A 16,438-nucleotide genomic window follows, 5' to 3' on the forward strand; every position below is an offset into this window, starting at 1 on the left:
CATAGTGGTTTGCTGCACCCATCAACCTGTCATCTACATTAGGTATTTCTCCTAATGCTATTCCTCCCCTAGCCCCCCACCCACCAACAGGTCCCAGTGTGTGATTTTCCCCTCCCTGTGTCCATATGTCCTCATTGTTCAACTCCCACTTATGAGTGAGAACATGAGGTGTTTGGTTTTCTGTTCCTGTGTTAGTTTGCTGAGATTGATGGTTTCCAGCTTTATCCATGTCTCTGCAAAGGACATGAACTCAGCCTTTTATGGCTGCATAGTATTCCATGGTGAATATGTGCCACATTTTCTTTATCCAGTCTATCATTGATGGGCATTTGGGTTGGTTCCAAGTCTTTGCTATTGTGAATAGTGCTGCAATAAACATATGTGTACATGTGTCTTTATAGTAGAATGATTTATAATCCTTTGAGTAGATACCCAGTAATGGGATTGCTGGGTCAAAAGGTAGAGCTTGTATAGCGAAGACAATCCTAACCAAAAAGAACAAAGCTGGAGGCATTACGCTACCTGACTTCAAACTATACTACAAGGCTACAGTAACCAAAACAGCATGGTACTGGTACCAAAACAGAGATATAGACCAATGGAACAGAACAGAGGCCTCAGAAATAATGCCATACATCTACAACCATCTGATCTTTGACAAACCTGACAAAAACAAGCAATGGGGGAAATGATTCCCTATTTAATAAATGGTGTTGGGAAAACTGGCTAGCCATATGCAGAAAACTGAAACTGGACCCCTTCTTTACACCTTATACAAAAATTAACTCAAGATGGATTAAAGACTTAAATGTAAGACCTAAAGCCATAAAAACCCTAGAAGAAAACCTAGGCAATACCATTCAGGACATAGGCATAGGCAAAGACTTCATGACTAAAACACCAAAAGCAATGGCAACAAAAGCCAAAACTGACAAATGGGATCTAATCAAAATAGGGCTTCTGCACAGCAAAGGAAACTATCATCAGAGTGAACAGGCAACCTACAGAATGGGAGAAGATTTTTGCAGTCTATCCATCTAACAAAGGGCTAATATCAAGAATCTACAAAGAAAGTAAACAAATTTACAAGAAAAAAACAAACAACCCCCTCAAAAAGTGGGCGAAGTATATGAACAGACACTTCTCAAAAGACGACATTTATGCAGCCAACAAACATGAAAAAAAGCTCATCATCACTGGTCATTAGAGAAATGCAAATCAAAACCACAATGAGATACCCTCTCATGCCAGTTAGAATGGTGATCATTAAAAGCCAGGAAACAGCCAGGCGCGGTGGCTCATGCCTGTAATCCCAGCACTTTGGGAGGCTGAGGTGGGTGGATCATGAGGTCAGGAGATCAAGACCATCCTGGCTAACACAGTGAAACCCCGTCTCTACTAAAAATACAAAAAATTAGCCGGTTGTGGTGGCATGTGCCTATGGTCCCAGCTACTCGAGAGGCTGAGGCAGGGGAATGGCGTGAACCCGGGAGGTGGAGCTTGCAGTGAGCCGAGATCGCGCCCCTGCACTCCAGCCTGGGCGACAGAGTGAGACTCTGTCTCAAAAAAAAAAAAAAAAGAAACAAAAATAGGAAACAACAGATGCTGGAGAGGATGTGGAGAAATAGGAATGCTTTTACACTGTTGGTGGGAGTGTAAATTAGTTCAACCATTGTGGAAGACAGTATGGTGATTCCTCAAGGATCCAGAACAAGTGGATTATTGTTAATGTAATGTCTTAACTTATCCAATAATTTTAAACTATATTTCTAGTTCTTTCCTTAGTGGTCACATCAGCCTTTACCACATAAATCTTCTTTTTTTTTCTTTTCTTTTTGAGACAGGTTCTCACCTTGTCACCCAGGCTGGAGTGCAGTGGCATGATAGTGGCTCACTGTAGCCTCAACCTCCCAGGCTCCAGTGATCCTCCCACCTCAGCCTCCTGAGTAACTGTGACTACAGGCCCATGCCACCACGTGGGGCTCATTTTTAAAAAAAATTTTGTAGAGACAGGGTCTTGCCATGTTGCCCAGGTTGGTCTTAAACTCCTGGGCTCAAATAATCCTTCTGCCTCAGCCTCCCAAAGTGCTGGGATTATAGATGTGAGCCACCACGCCTGGCCTACCATATGAATCTTGACTGGTCATAATCAGCTTCAGACCTATACTAACAGCAGTGAGATATTAAAGTCATTCCTATATAGCTCTATTTCCTTTTCTGCCTTTTTGTGATATTATTACACATTACATCTATAAAGGTTATAAATCCAACATTATAAGATTATTACTTTATATAATTTTATGTATTCTAAAGAAGCTGAGAGAAGAAGAAAATGTATATATTTATAGCTTCGGTTCTATCAAAATCATTTACCATTTCTGGATCTCCATTTCATCTTCTCAATTTGAGTTACCACTTGGAGTCATTTCTTACCACAACAGAACTTTCCTCCTGCCCACTTCCTTTGTACTGTTATTGCCAAATATAATACATTTCTATATGTTACGGGCATACACACATATGCAACCACACACGCATGCACACACACACATAATATATAAATTCAATGCACACATATATATATACAAATTGCTTACATATAAATTATTTTTAAATTGCTTTTAAAGTCAATTAACAAAGAAGAAATAGGCATTTATATTCTTCTTTACAATTAACTTTTCCAATGCTCTTTGTTCATGTGTATCATTTAATTCCCACCTTAAGTTACTTGCTTTCAAAATACCTTTAGTATTTCTTGTAAGGGAAGGCTATAACAACCAATTCTCACAGGTTTTATCTGGAAATATGTCCATTTCACTTTCATGTTTGCAAGTTAACTTGCTGGATATAAGATTCTCAGTTAACAGTTTATCTAACTCTGAGCACTTTGTTTTTTGTTTGGTTACTTTTAATTTTCTTTAAATAGAGACTGGGTCTCACCATGTTGCCCAGGCTGGTCTCAATCTCCTGGGCTCAAGCAATCCTTCTGCCTCAGTCTCCCAAAGTGCTGGTATTACAGGCATGAGAGCCACCATGTCCAGCCATCTTTGAGCACTTTGAATATGACATCCCACTGTCTTGAGTCTCCTCTAACAACCCTCCATTGCATCCTTTTATTATTATTTACACAAATATTATTATTATTATTTACACAAATTTGTGGAGCACATCAAAAAGTTTTGTGACATGTATATACTGTGTAGTGATCAAGTTAGGGTATTTGGGTGTCCATCACCTGAATAAAATACATTTTTGTTAAGTATAGTAATTCTACTCTGCTCTAAAACATTGACTTTATTTCTTCTATCTTACTGCATCTTTGTACCCTTTAAACCTCTTCTCTTCATCCTACCCACTTTCTCTACTCACCCTTCCCAGTCTCTGTTATCTATTTTTCTAGTCTCTACCTCCATGTGTTCAAAATGTTTAGCTCCCACATATAAGTGAGAACATATATTTGTCTTTTTGTGCCCGGCTTATTTCACTAAGATACTAATCTCCAGTTCCACTTGTGTGGCTACAAATGACATGATTTAATTATTGTCTATGTCTGAATAATATTCCATTGCGTATATATACCACATTTTCTTTATCCATTTATTTGCTGATGAACATTTAGGTCAGTTCCATATCATAGCTATTGTGTATTGTGCTGCAATAAATAGGCAAGTGCAGATACTCCTTTGATATACTGATTTTTTCCCCTTTGGGTAGATAGTAGTGTGACTGCTGGATCAAATGATAATTTTTTTTTTAGAAATCTTCATACTATTTTCCATAGTGCCTGTACTAGTTTACATTCCACCAACAGCATATAAGAGTTCCCTTTCCTTGGCATCCTTTCTACCGTCTGTCATTTTTTGTCTTTTTATAATAGCCATTCTGACTGGTTTGCATTTCTCTGATGATTAGTGATGTTGAGCTATTCTTTTGTTTTTTTAGGCATAAGAGGAACAGATGAGCATTTTTTCATACACCCACTAGCTGTTTGTACGTCTTCTTTTGAGAAATGTCAATTCATGTCATTTACCCAAGTTTAATAGGATTATTTTTTCCTGTTGAATTGTATGAGTTCCCTGTATATTCTGAATATTAGTCTCCTGTCAGGTAAATAGTTTGCAAATGTTTTTCCATTCACCAGGTTCTCTTCACTATGTTGATTATTTCTTTCATTATGCAGAAACTCTTTAGTTTTATTAAATCCCATTTGTCTATTTTTGGTTTTGTTGCCTGTGTATTTGAAGTCTTAGTCATACCTTCTTTGCCTAGATCAATGTCCAGGAGAATTTGCCCTAAATTTTGAATATTTTTATAGTCTCAAGTCTTGTGTTTAAGTCTTTAGTCCATGTAGAGTCTATTTTTATATATGGTGAGAGATAAGGGTCCACTTTCATTCTTCTGCATGTGGCTATCCAATTTTCCCAGCACCATTTACTGAAGAAAGTGTCCTTTCCCCAGTGTATGTTCTTATCAGCTTTGACAAAGATCAGTTGGCTGTAAATATTTGGTGTTATTTCTGGGTTCTTTATTCTGTTTCATTGGTCTATGTGTCTATTTGTACATCAATACATGCTGTTTTGGTTACTATAGCTTTGTAGTATATTTCGAATCCAGGTAATGTGATGTCTCTAGCTTTGTTCTTTTTGTTCCAGACTGCTTTGGCTATTTGGGATTTTTTTGGTTCTATATGAATTTTAGGATTGTTTTTTCTGTTTTCGTGAAGAATGGCATTGGTATTTTGATAGGGATTGTATTGACTCTGTATATTGCTTTTGGTGGTATGGCCATTTTCACAATATTAATTCTTCCAACCCATGAACATGAGATGTCTTTCCATTTTTTTGTGTGTCCTCTTCCATTTCTTTCATCAGTGTTTTATAGTTTTCCTTATGGAGATCCTTCAACTCCTTGGTTAAATTTATTCCTAAGTATTTTTTTGTAGCCATTGTAAATGTGATTGCTTTCCTGATTTCGGTCTTGGCTAAGTCATTATTGTTGTATATAAATGCTACTGATTTTTTTGTATTTTAGTTTTGTATCCTGCAATTTTACTGAATTCATTTATCAAATCTAAGAGTGTTTTGGTGGAGTCTTTAGGTTTTTCTAGATATAGAATAATATCATCAGCAAAGAGGGATAATTTGACTTGCTCTTTTCCACTGTGGATGCCTTTTATTTCTTTCCCTTGCCTGATTCCTCTGGCTAGGACTTCCAGTACTAGGTTGAATGGGAGTGGTGAAAGTGGGCAACCTTGTCTTATTACAGTTCTTAGAGGAAAGGCTTTTAATTTTTCCCTATTATGATGTTAGCTGTGGGCTTGTCATATATAGCCTTTATTATTTTAAAGTATATTCCTTCTGTGCCTTGTTTCTTAAGAGTTTTTATCAGGTGGGCATGGTGGCTCACACCTGTAATCACAGCACTTTGGGAGGCCACGGCAGGCAGATCACCTGAGGTCAGGAGTTCGAGACTAGCCTGGCCAACATGGCAAAACCCTGTCTCTACTAAAAATACAAAAAAATTAGCTGGGCATGGTGGCAGGCACCTGTAATCCCAGCTACTCTGGAAGCTGAGGCAGGGAGAATTGCTTGAACCTGGGAGGCAGAGGTTGTAGTGAGCTGAGATTGTGCCACTGCACTCCAGCCTGGGCAACAGAGCAAGACTCTGTCTCAAAAAAAAAAAAAAAGAGTTTTTATCATGAAGATTTGTTGAGTTGTATCCAGTGCTTTTTCTGCATCTATTGAGATGGTTATATGGTTTTTGTCCTTCATTCTGTTGATGTGATGTATCACATTTATTAATTTGCATATGTTGAACTATCCTTGCATGCCAGGTAGAAGGCTCACCTAATCTTTTGAAAGTGCTGTTGGATGTGGCTTGCTAGTACTGTATTGAGAATTTCTGCATCTAGATTAATCAGGAATATTGACCTGTAGATTTTCTGCATGTGTCCTTGTCTGCTTTTGATATCAGGGTGACACTGGCCTGATAGAATGAGTTAGGGAGAATTCCCTCCTCCTCAATTTTTTGGAATGGTTTCAGGAGGATTGGTATTAGTTCTTCTTTATATATTTGGTAGAATTCAGCTGTGAATCCATCTGGTCTTGGGCTTTTCCTTGTTGAGAGACTTTTTATTGCTGATTCAATCTTGCTACTCATTATTGCTCTGTTCAGGTTTTCTAGTTATTCCTCATTCAATCTTGGTAGACTCTATGTTTCTAGGAATTTATCCATTTCCTCTGGGTTTTCCAGTTTGTCATATAGTCTCTGATGATCTTTTGTATTTCTGTGGTATCAGTTGTAATATCTCCTTTTCCATTTCTGATTTTATTTACAGAGATTCATTTCTTCAAATAAGATATGAAAGGAGAAATTTATTCTCTCTTCTTGGTTAGTCTAGCTAGCAGTTTATCAATCTTGTTTTCAACTTTTCAAAGAATCAACTTTTTATTTCATTGATTCTCTGTATTTTTTCTCTATTTCATTTAGTTCTGCTCTGATCTTTATCTATTTTGTTCTAATTTTGATTTGATTTGTTCTTGCTTTTCTAGTTCCTTGAGGTGCATTGTTAGATTGTTAGTTTGTAATCTTTCTACTTTTTTGCTGTAGGCATTTATTGCTATAAAATTCCCTTCTTAGCCCTGTTTTTGCTGTATCCCACAGGTTTTGATATATTGTGCTTCTATCTTCGTTTGTTTCAATACTTTTTTATTTCCATCTTAATTTCTTCATTGACTTAATATTAATTCGGAAGCATGTTTAATTTCCATGTTGCAAATTTGTATATACATAGTTGTATATATTTGTATAGTATACATATTTAAATAGTATAAATTATGCATTTGTATAGTTTACAGAGTTCTTCTTGGTACAGACTTCTAATTTTATTCCATTGTGGTCTGAGAAGATACCTGATATGATTTTGATCTTTTAAGTTTGTTGAGACTTGTTTTGTGGTCTAACGTACGGTCTATCCTGGAGGATATTCCATGTGCTGATGAAAAGAATATATATTCTGCATTTGTTAGATAAAATGTTCCGTAAATGTCTGTGACGTCCATTTGGTCTGATGTCCTGCTTCAATCCAATGTTTCTTTGTTTATCTTCTGTCTAGATAATCTGCCTAATGCTGAGAGTGTGGTATTGAAGACCCCCATTATTATTGTATTGCAGTATATCTATCTGTCTTTAGATTAGTAATATTTGCTTTATGAATCTGGGTGCTCCAGTGTTGGGTGCATATATATTTAGCATTGTTATATCCTCTTGCTAGATTTATCCCTTTATCATTATATAATGACTTTGTCTTTTTTTTTTTTTTTAACTCTTCCTGACTTAAAGTCCATTTTATCTGATGTAAGTATACCTAGTTACTCCTGCTCACTATTGGTTTCTGTTTGCTTGGAATATATTTTTTCATCCCTTTATTTCAGTCTATATGTGTCTTTAATGATAAGGTGAGTTTCTTGTAAGCAGAATCATTTTTTGATCATGGATCATTTTTAATCCACTTAGCTATTCTACCTTTTGAGTATAATTTAATTTGTTCATGTTCAAGGTTATTCTTGATATGTAAGGCTTTGTTCCCATCATGTTGTTTTCTCGTTGTTTCGTATACTTCTTGTTCCTTTCTTATAGTTTGGCATTGTGCTTTGGTGGATTTCTGTAGTGGTAGCATTTGAGTCTTTCTCTTCCTCCTTTGTATAACTGCTTTGCCAGTGACTTTTATACTTTTGTGTGTTTTCATAATGGTAAATGTTGTCCTTTAGCTTCTATGTTTAGGACCCCCTTGAGCATTTGTAGAACTGGTCTAGTAGTAATGAATTACCTCACCATTTGTTTGTCCAGGGGTGACTTTATATCTCCTTCATTTATGAAAGATAATTTTGCTGGATATAGTATTCTTGGGTAGCAGCATTCTTTTTCTTTCAGCATGTTGAATATACCATCCCATTCTCTTATGGCCTGTGATGTTTCTGCTGAGAAATTTGTTCGTCTTAAGGAATTTCCTTTATGGGTGACTAGATGCTCTTCTCTTGCTGCTTTTAAGATTTTCTCTTTGACTTTAGACAGTCTGACTACAATGTGCCATGCAGAAGATCTTTTATCATTGTATCTTCCTGTGGTTCATTTGAACTTCCTTTATCTGACTGTCTATATCTCTTGCTAGACTTGAGAAGTTTTCATCTATTATTTCATTAAATTAGTTTTCTTTTCAAAAAAAAACTGATTTATTTTTAGAGATTGGGTCTTGCTCTGTCACCCAGGCTGGAGTGCAGTGGCACAATCCTAGCTCACAGTAACCTCAAACTCCTGGGCCCAGCCTCCCAAGCAGCTAGTACTATAGGTGCATGCCATGACACCCAGCTAATTTTTTTCTTTTTTGTAGAGATAGGGTCTTGCTATGTTGCCCAGGGTGGTCTCAAATTCCTGGCCTCAAGCAATCTTCCCACTTGGCCTCCCAAAGCACTGGTATCATAGGCATAAGCTACCACACCTGGCCCTAATTCATTAATACATTTTCTAATCCTTTGTTTCTTTGCCCTTAAGGATACCAATAATTTGCGAATTTAGTTGCTTTATGTTGTCGTAAATATCATGAAGCCTTTGCTTATTTGTTTTTATTCTTTTTTCTTTACCTTTGTCTGACTGGATTATTTCAAAAGACCTGTCTTCAAGTTTTGAGATTTCCTCTGTCTCATCTAGTCTATTGTTGATGCTTTCAAATGTATTTTGTATTTCCTTCCATGAATTCTTCAGTTCCAGAATTTCTGTTTGGTTATTTTTTAAAATGTCTCTTTGATAAACTTCTCATTCATATCCTGAATTGTTTTTCTAATTTATTTGTATTGTTTGTTCAGTATTCTCTTCTATTTTAGGTCCTTTAAAATCAATTATTTTGATTTTTTTTTTAAATTTGAGACAGAGTCTCACTGTGTCGCCCAGACTGGAGTGCAGTGGCACGATCTCGGCTCACTGCAACCTCCGCCTCCCGGGTTCAAGCAATTCTCCTGCCTCAGCCTCGCAAGTGGCTGAGATTACAAGCATGCACCACCACACCCAGCTCATTTTTGTACTTTAGTAGAGACAAGGTTTCACCACGTTGGCCAGGCTGGTCTGGAACTCCTGACCTCAAGTGATCTGCCTGCCTCAGCCTCCCAATGTTGGGATTACAGGCGTGAGCCACCTCACCTGGCCTAAAAATCAGTATTTCAAATTCTTTATCTGAGATCTCAAAAATTTCTTTTTAGTGACTGGGCATGGTGGCTCACACCTGTAATCCCAACACTTTGGGAGGCCGAGGTGGGTGGATCATCAGGTCAGGAGTACGAGACCAGCCTGACCAATATGGTGAAATCCCATCTCTACTAAAAATACAAAAAAATTTAGCCAGGCATGGTGGCGCATGCCTGTAATCCCAACTACTCAGGAGGCTAAGGCAGGAGAATCATTTGAACCCAGGAGGCAGAGGTTATAGTAAGCTGAGATTGTGCCACTGTACTCCAGCCTGGGTGACAGAGTGAGACTCCATCTCAAAAAAAAAAAAAATTCTTTTTGGTTAAGACCTATTGCTGGATAATTATGATATTCCTTTGAAGGTGTCATATTTCCTTGCTTTTTCATGTTTCCTGTGTCCTTATGTTGATATCTGTATGCCCTAACAGTTGCTTTTTCCTATTTTTATTTTTATAGGAGAGGACTTTCCTGAAGATGCATTTATGGTGTTGGTTGGGTAGGGTACTTTGGCTTTGCTTCTCAGCATGTGCAGTAGTGTAGTCTGTGTGGTTTCTTTGGCTAGTATCTGTAGCCAAAGCATTGGTAGTATCTGATTTTCTTGGTGGGTTAGGGTGTGTTTATCAGTGGAGGCTGTGGCAAGATTGTGTGCTAGGGCCTGGGATGCCAGGTAGGCCAATCTTCAGGCCCAGAGGTGGCAAGGGTGGGGTAGGCATGCCTATGTTTGTGCCCCAGAGTGGTGTACACTGGCACTTGTGTTGGCAACTACTGGCAGGTCAGTTCTTAGGGCTCCAAGTGGCTTGTTTAGAATGCCAGCAGTGGCTGCAATGGAGTAGGTGGGCAGGCAAGTTCTTGGATCCCTGGGCAGCTGAGCTGGCATGGCATGGGCAATGGCAACACCAATGGCATGAAAATTCTCTGGGTCCCAAACAGTGTGTACTGATGTTGGTGGCTGTGATGAGTTGGGTGGATCAGTCTCCAGGCCTGCAAGTGGTGCTGGCAGGTAGGTGCCCGCTGAGGTGGTGGTAGCAGGGAGGTTAGGTCCAACCTCAGGCCCCCAGGAGGAGTGCTCTGTCTTGAAGCCAGGCTGGGTGGGCTTGTGCTCAGGCCCCCCACTGGTGAAAGTAGGCACCAGCTGTGGTGGGTGGGCATGGAGTGATCTTCAGGCAGGTGGAGTGCTCAGGTGAGAGATGGTAGTATCCATGCTGAGGCTCTGCTACTGGAGAGGATGGGGCCAACTTTGGTGGCCACAGCCTGGGCCAGTGGTGGAAAATGCATGTCTCCTTCATGCTCCAGCATCACTGGGTCTCACCCCTGCCACCCTGACTGCATCAGCCCATGTCCAGCTCACAACCAAGTCCCAGAAGCAACTCAAGCCCCACTTACATCCCTGTCTCAGATCACAGCAGTGCTCACTTCCCAGCCCCAGCCACTGCCACTCAGGCCTTGCTCACTTCCTAGCCCCTACTGTGGGAGCATACCTGGCTTGCTCCCCTGTCCCAGCAGTGACAGCTTGAGTTTCCATAATACTCCACAGTCCCAGGGCCACTGGGTCCCAGGACAGCATGTAGTTTTCCAGAGGCTAGTTTTGAAAATGGTGACTTGCTGAGGCCACTTAGGTCTCAGAAAGGGTGTGGAACCCAGTGCAACCTTCCTTCCTGGAGCTCTTCCATCCCACAGTCTCCTGGAAGCTTCCTATATTCGCTTCAAGGGTTGGGAGGGTCAAGGGGTTGTCTTGCCAGGATTGCATGATTCCATGGTGAGGAAGTGGGCCACTAGAAATCTCCTACTTGTGGGTGGCAAGCCACCCAGGTGCCGAGGCAAGAGACAGAGGGCACAAGCTGTTCCAGTGTAATAAAACATATAAAATAACAAGAGTTATACTAGATACAGATCATAGATATGATTATATATAAATATCATTAATCATTACTTGGTAGTAATTACTCTTTATTCCAATATTGTAATAATCCTCGCTCTACAATCATAACCTAGAAAAAACCAGGCCATACAGAGATAGGAGCTGAGGGGACATGGTGAGAAGTGACCAGAAGACAAGTGTGAGCCTTCTGTTATGCCCAGACAGGGCCACCAGAGGGCTCCTTGGTCTAGCGGTAACACCAGTGTCTGGGAAGACGCCCGTTACCAAGCGGACCGTGGTCTAGCGGTAGTGTCAGTGCCAAAGAAAAGTACCCACTACTTAACAGACCGGGAAAGGTAAAGGGAGTCTCCCTTTCCCCGGAGGAGTTTAGAGAAGACTCTACTCCACCACCTCTTGTGGAGGGCCTGACTGATGTCAGGCCCGCCCACAGTTATCCGGAGGCCTAACCGTCTCCCTGTGATGCTGTGCTTCAGTGGTCACACTCCTGGTCCGCTTTCATGTTCCACCCTGTACACCTGGCTCTGCCTTCTAGATAGCAGTAGCAGACTTAGTGAAAGTATTAAAAGTCTCTGAAATGCAGAAATAATGGCGTAAGCTGTCTCTCCTCTCTCTCTCCGCCTCAGCTGCCAAACAGGGAAGGGTCCCCTGTCCAGTGGACACATAACCCATGTGACCTTACCTATCATTGGAGATGGCTCACACTCCTTACCCTGCCCTCTTGTCTTGTATCCAATAAATAACAGCACAGTCTGGCATTCGGGGATGCTACTGGTCTCTGCGTCTTGGTGGTAGTTGTCCCCCGGGCCCAGCTGTCTTTTATCTTTTTGTCTTGTGTCTTTATTTCTACAATCTCTCGTCACCGCACATGGGGAGAAAAACTCACAGACCCTGTAGGGCTGGCCCCTACACCTACTCACCTCTTCCCTATATTGGGAATTCACTCCTGATGCACAGCCGAACCCCGCCAGAGAGGCTGCCTCTCCTCCTCCTTCCCCACTTTTGGTGTTCCCTGTCACTTCTCTGTTGAGTTCCAGCATTCTCTCTTGGATAATGTACTTTGAGTGTGACTGTCTGTACACTGCTCTGGTTCTACTAAGTGGAAGAAGTGGGCATGAAATGCTTATCAGCCATCTTCACCACCCTCCAACCAATTTCTTCTGATGAGATGCTGGCTAGCTGTTAATCCTACTGGGATTCCCTTGCAAATTTTGAGTTATTTTTCTCTTGCTGCTTTCAATGTTTTCTCCTTGTCTTTGACTTTCAGTATTTTAACTCTGATGTGTCTGTTTTACAAATCTCTGTTTTATCCTACTTGAAACTCCATTAAGCTTCCTAGATAGATAAATTATTTTTAAATATGTTTAGAAAGTTTTTATCTATCATTTCTCCAAATATTTTTCCTGCTTCTTTCTCTCTCACCTCTGCTTCTGGTACTCTAATTAGATAGATAGATAGATAGATAGATAGATAGATAGATAGATAGATAGATAGATAGATAGACAGACAGACAGACAGACAGACAGACAGACAGACAGACAGACAGACAGACAGACAGATTGGTGTGCTTGATGGTGTCCACTTTCCCCTGATGATCTCTTCATTTCTCATCATTCTTTTTTCTCTCTTAGTCTCCCACTTTTCTCTGAGGACATGTTCATTTTCCTTCATTCTTCTCCCTTGGGGCTGGATATTACTATCTGTTTGCTTATTTGGTTAATGACCAGCTGGGTTAATTGTGTGAAATCCATTTCTCCCCTGCATTATAAAGCTTCTGATGTTCCTTCTCATGGAAGGCAGCCTTGGGTTTGTTCACAGTGACCCTAAGGTGACAGTGGTTTGGACAAGGATCTCTTTGACTGTCTCCTTCCATGACCATACGCTCCTGTTTAGTTCTGATAATTGCTGGCTGATTGTTCATAATTTGCAACAGTGCCCTGGGGTATAAATGGCTTCCTAGACTGATCCAATTAGAATTCGATCAGAGCTCATTGAAGGGATAGTTCCAAAGGTCAGTATTGAAGACTGGTTCTGACCACAGGAAGGCTCTTCCCAGCTATCTTTCCTCATTTTTCTCTGGCATAATTTATAGTTAATACAAACCATGGTATATAATTGCTGGCAGATTATAGTTTCACCTATATTTCCAGTAAGTTTACCAATCTTCTTAATATTGCCCATCATAACCTCCAGTAATTCTGAGTGCACCACTTCCTGGCCATCTTGGAAGCTGAGGATAAGAATGGAGCCGCCACCTCCTCGCCATCTTGGAAGCACACTAAGTCTGGAGCAACAGGAACTTAGCCTCAGCAACAGGTAGCTGAGGGCAGGATGAGAATTATTGACATCCATGCCCTCTTCTACTGTGTTCTTGGCTGTACCGGTCTGGAATAGAGTTTCTGCCTCCCTGAGCTGGGAGGGTGAAAAGGAAGGTAGACCTTGGTTTAATACCACAGACATTCTCTGTTCTTACTGAATTTTGAAAGATTTTATTGAATAAATGTTTCTTTGTATGCTGTGTGCTCTTTAGATCAGTCCTTGGGGTGTGTGAGACTTGTTATGACCACAGGAAGGCTTCTCCTGTCTCTCTTTTCTTAGTTTTCTCTAGCAATTAGCCATTCTATAGTTTAGTCTGTTACTCCAGTGAATTTACCAATCTCCTTCCAAATGCCTCTCAACATTAGGCTTGAAACTGTCTTTGCTCTGTTAAAAATGAAATCGGTTTCTTTGTGATGAGGTGTGAAGCTCACTGTTTTATGGTGTGTCTCTCCCCTGGGCAAAATCACTGAGCCAAGGCTGTGGAGCTGGGGGTCGGGACAATGGGATACTTCTCCATAAGTGACACCTCCGTTTTAGGACCTAATCTCTGATGGAAAGGAGGAGGCAGTAGACATGGGTCTTCTCAACTTGCCTCTCCCTGCCTGGTCCTCCGCTCATGGGCCAGTACAAGCCTGATTAGAACCCCAGTATCCTCAGGGGTGTCATGCCCAAGGCAGAGCCTGTATCCCCCAAGTGGGGCTCTACACAAATGGAGGCCTCACCTTGCAGGAACCCTGGCCAGGAAGTAGCCTCAGCAAAGGTGCATTCATGTGTGCTGGTGGGCGAGCCAGGTGGGGAGAAGTTTATGTTTGTGTCGAGGGGAGGTTAGTATGTGTGTGTTGTGGGGGACATATGGGAGTGGCTTGTGGCTGTGTGCATGTGTAAGGCATGGGTGGCAGTGGATGAGTTGGTGAGGGCTGGGGTTGGATGGGGCAGGTGTTGGGGGTGGGGGGGGGGTTTATACATGGGTGGGCACATGTGTGACGGCACATAAGTGAGTTTGGGAGGTGGGTGTGGGGTGTCCGCATGTGTGTGGAGATGTATGCAGACGGTGGTTGGGTGGGATGTGGGGAAGCAGTGTGCTGTGTGGGTGGGGACAGGCACGTGCGTGGGTAGGTGTGCAGACAACTGTGGGGGTGGAGCTGAGGGATTTCAGGGCGTACGTCCTGAGGAGTATGCAAGCGTGTGGGTGGGCCTGTGGCTGCTAAATATTTGTGGGGACATGAGCATGCCATGTGGTTTGGATGTGTGTCCCCTCCAAATCTCATGTTGAACTGTGGGCCCCCCTGTGGGAGGTGGGGCCTGGTAGGATGTGACTAGATCGTGGGGATGGATCCCTCATGAGTAGCTTAGTGCCATCCCCTTGGGGACGAGTGAGTTCTCAGTTCACATGACAGCTGGGAGTTTAGAAGAGCCTGGGACACCCCCGCCTTCTCTCTCTCCCTCTCTCTCTTGCCATGTGATGGACAGGCTCCCCTTCGCCCTCCACTGGGAGTGGAAGCTCCCTGAGGTCTCTCCAGAAGCAGATGCTGGTACCGCACTTCCTGTGCAGCCTGCAGAACCACAAGCCTATCAAACCTCTTTCCTAACTGCCCAGTCTCAGGTGTTCCTTTACAGCAACGCAAACGGACTAACAGCATGTGGAAGTGCGTGGGGCGGAGCACTGTGTGCTGGGAAGGCACCTGGGGTGTTGCTCAGTGGGGGACTGTGTGGGGCTGTAGGAGGCTACTGCATGCTGAGGACTCGGTGTGGGGGCGGGATCAGCAGGTTCCAGTGTGTGTGTGCGCACACGTGTTAACACGTGACAGGTTTTTATGTGAGGAGAGGATGGGTGTGGGTATCAGTGTGTGTGGATGTGTAAGTGGGTCTGTGTGTGCAAGGTAGACAAGAGTAGGTAAATGTGAGGGTGGGAACATGAGGGGGTATGTGGGGGTGGGGGTGAGTAGGTGGGTGGGGATGTGGGGGTAGGGAGTGAGTATGTGGGGGTGGGGGTGACCAGGTGGGTGGGAGGTGGGTATGTGGGAGTGACTAGGTGGGTGGGGTTGAGTATGTGGGTGTGGGTACATGGGGGAGTAGATGTCAGTAGGTAGTGCGTCTGTGGAGTGGGTGCATGTGGGGAGCTGGGGACATGTAGGGGTGTGCAGGATGCACCCTGTAGGGGTGTGACCATGCAGGGGAGCAGCACCCCAGGCCTCGGGCCCACAGTCCCTGTGCTGGATAGACTGGCACTCCTGACAGGGCTCCCGCAGCGGTGCCTAGTTCTCTCCTGGGCGTGGGGCCCCTCTGACCTGGGCCCTGGCCCTAGGCCACCAACTCCTCTTCCCAGGGACATCTCCCCAGTCCAGACCCCACTTCTCAGTCTCTCCTGCAAGAGCTCCTTGGAGGACGGGACACAAAGGGGCCAAGCCGACGAGCCCAGCCCCAGGAAGGCCCCTCCAGAGCCCCAGGGGGTCCAGATCTCCAGGGATCACAGCCCCAGGCACAAGGCCGGAATCCCGCCCTGTGGAGCAGAGCAGAGCAGGGCCCACTCTCACCTCTCTTGCACAGGTACAGCCACGTGGGGTCCCACTGGCTCTCCTTGGCAAAGACAGCCTGCCGTAGCTGCAAGCCCATGTACTCCAGGAGCCGCTTCCGCGCCAGGAACGTCTCGCGCTCTGCCGGCATCAGCGTGTGGAAGGGGCAGCGGGCAATCCTCCGGTCCTGCGGCACAGCACCAGGGTCTCCACAGGGTCCCGGGCCCGCCCCTCACTGCTGCGGTGACTCTCGGTGATCGAGGGCCCCTGTCAGCTCTTGTGATGTATAACTGAGGACGAACCCAGACAGACACACAAAGCTGGGAGCACATACAGCTGCACCTGGCATGAGCTCAGCACTTTGGGGGGTTCACCTCTGCAGCCAAGGGGCTGCTCTGGGGGAGGCGCTAGGAACCTGGAGCCCAGCTTTGCCCCAGAGAAGCTAATGCCCCAGCCGGGGGCCCTGCACATGACCCACACTCCCCCTCCTTCC

The 16,438-nt window shown here is 43.3% G+C and overlaps 1 protein-coding gene across 20 annotated transcripts in view; it reads right to left on the reverse strand.

Annotated features, from left to right (window-relative positions):
- ANKMY1 (ankyrin repeat and MYND domain containing 1) overlaps positions 1–16,438 on the reverse strand; it is a 90,706-nt gene that overhangs the window by 15,469 nt on the left and 58,799 nt on the right. For 10 of the 20 annotated variants that reach the window (XM_055379937.2, XM_019022079.4, XM_019022082.4 and 7 more), the window contains one exon: positions 15,967–16,235. In XM_055379937.2, coding sequence (XP_055235912.1) covers positions 15,967–16,235 — 269 coding nt within the window. Of the gene's footprint in view, positions 1–12,726; positions 13,817–15,966; positions 16,236–16,438 lie in introns of those variants that run through there. The other 10 variants (XR_008677553.2, XR_010129734.1, XM_055379939.2 and 7 more) reach the window with 3 other exon arrangements.

This window comes from Gorilla gorilla, chromosome 11 (genome assembly GCF_029281585.2).
Source record: "Gorilla gorilla gorilla isolate KB3781 chromosome 11, NHGRI_mGorGor1-v2.1_pri, whole genome shotgun sequence".
Classification (NCBI taxonomy): Eukaryota; Metazoa; Chordata; class Mammalia; order Primates; family Hominidae; genus Gorilla; species Gorilla gorilla.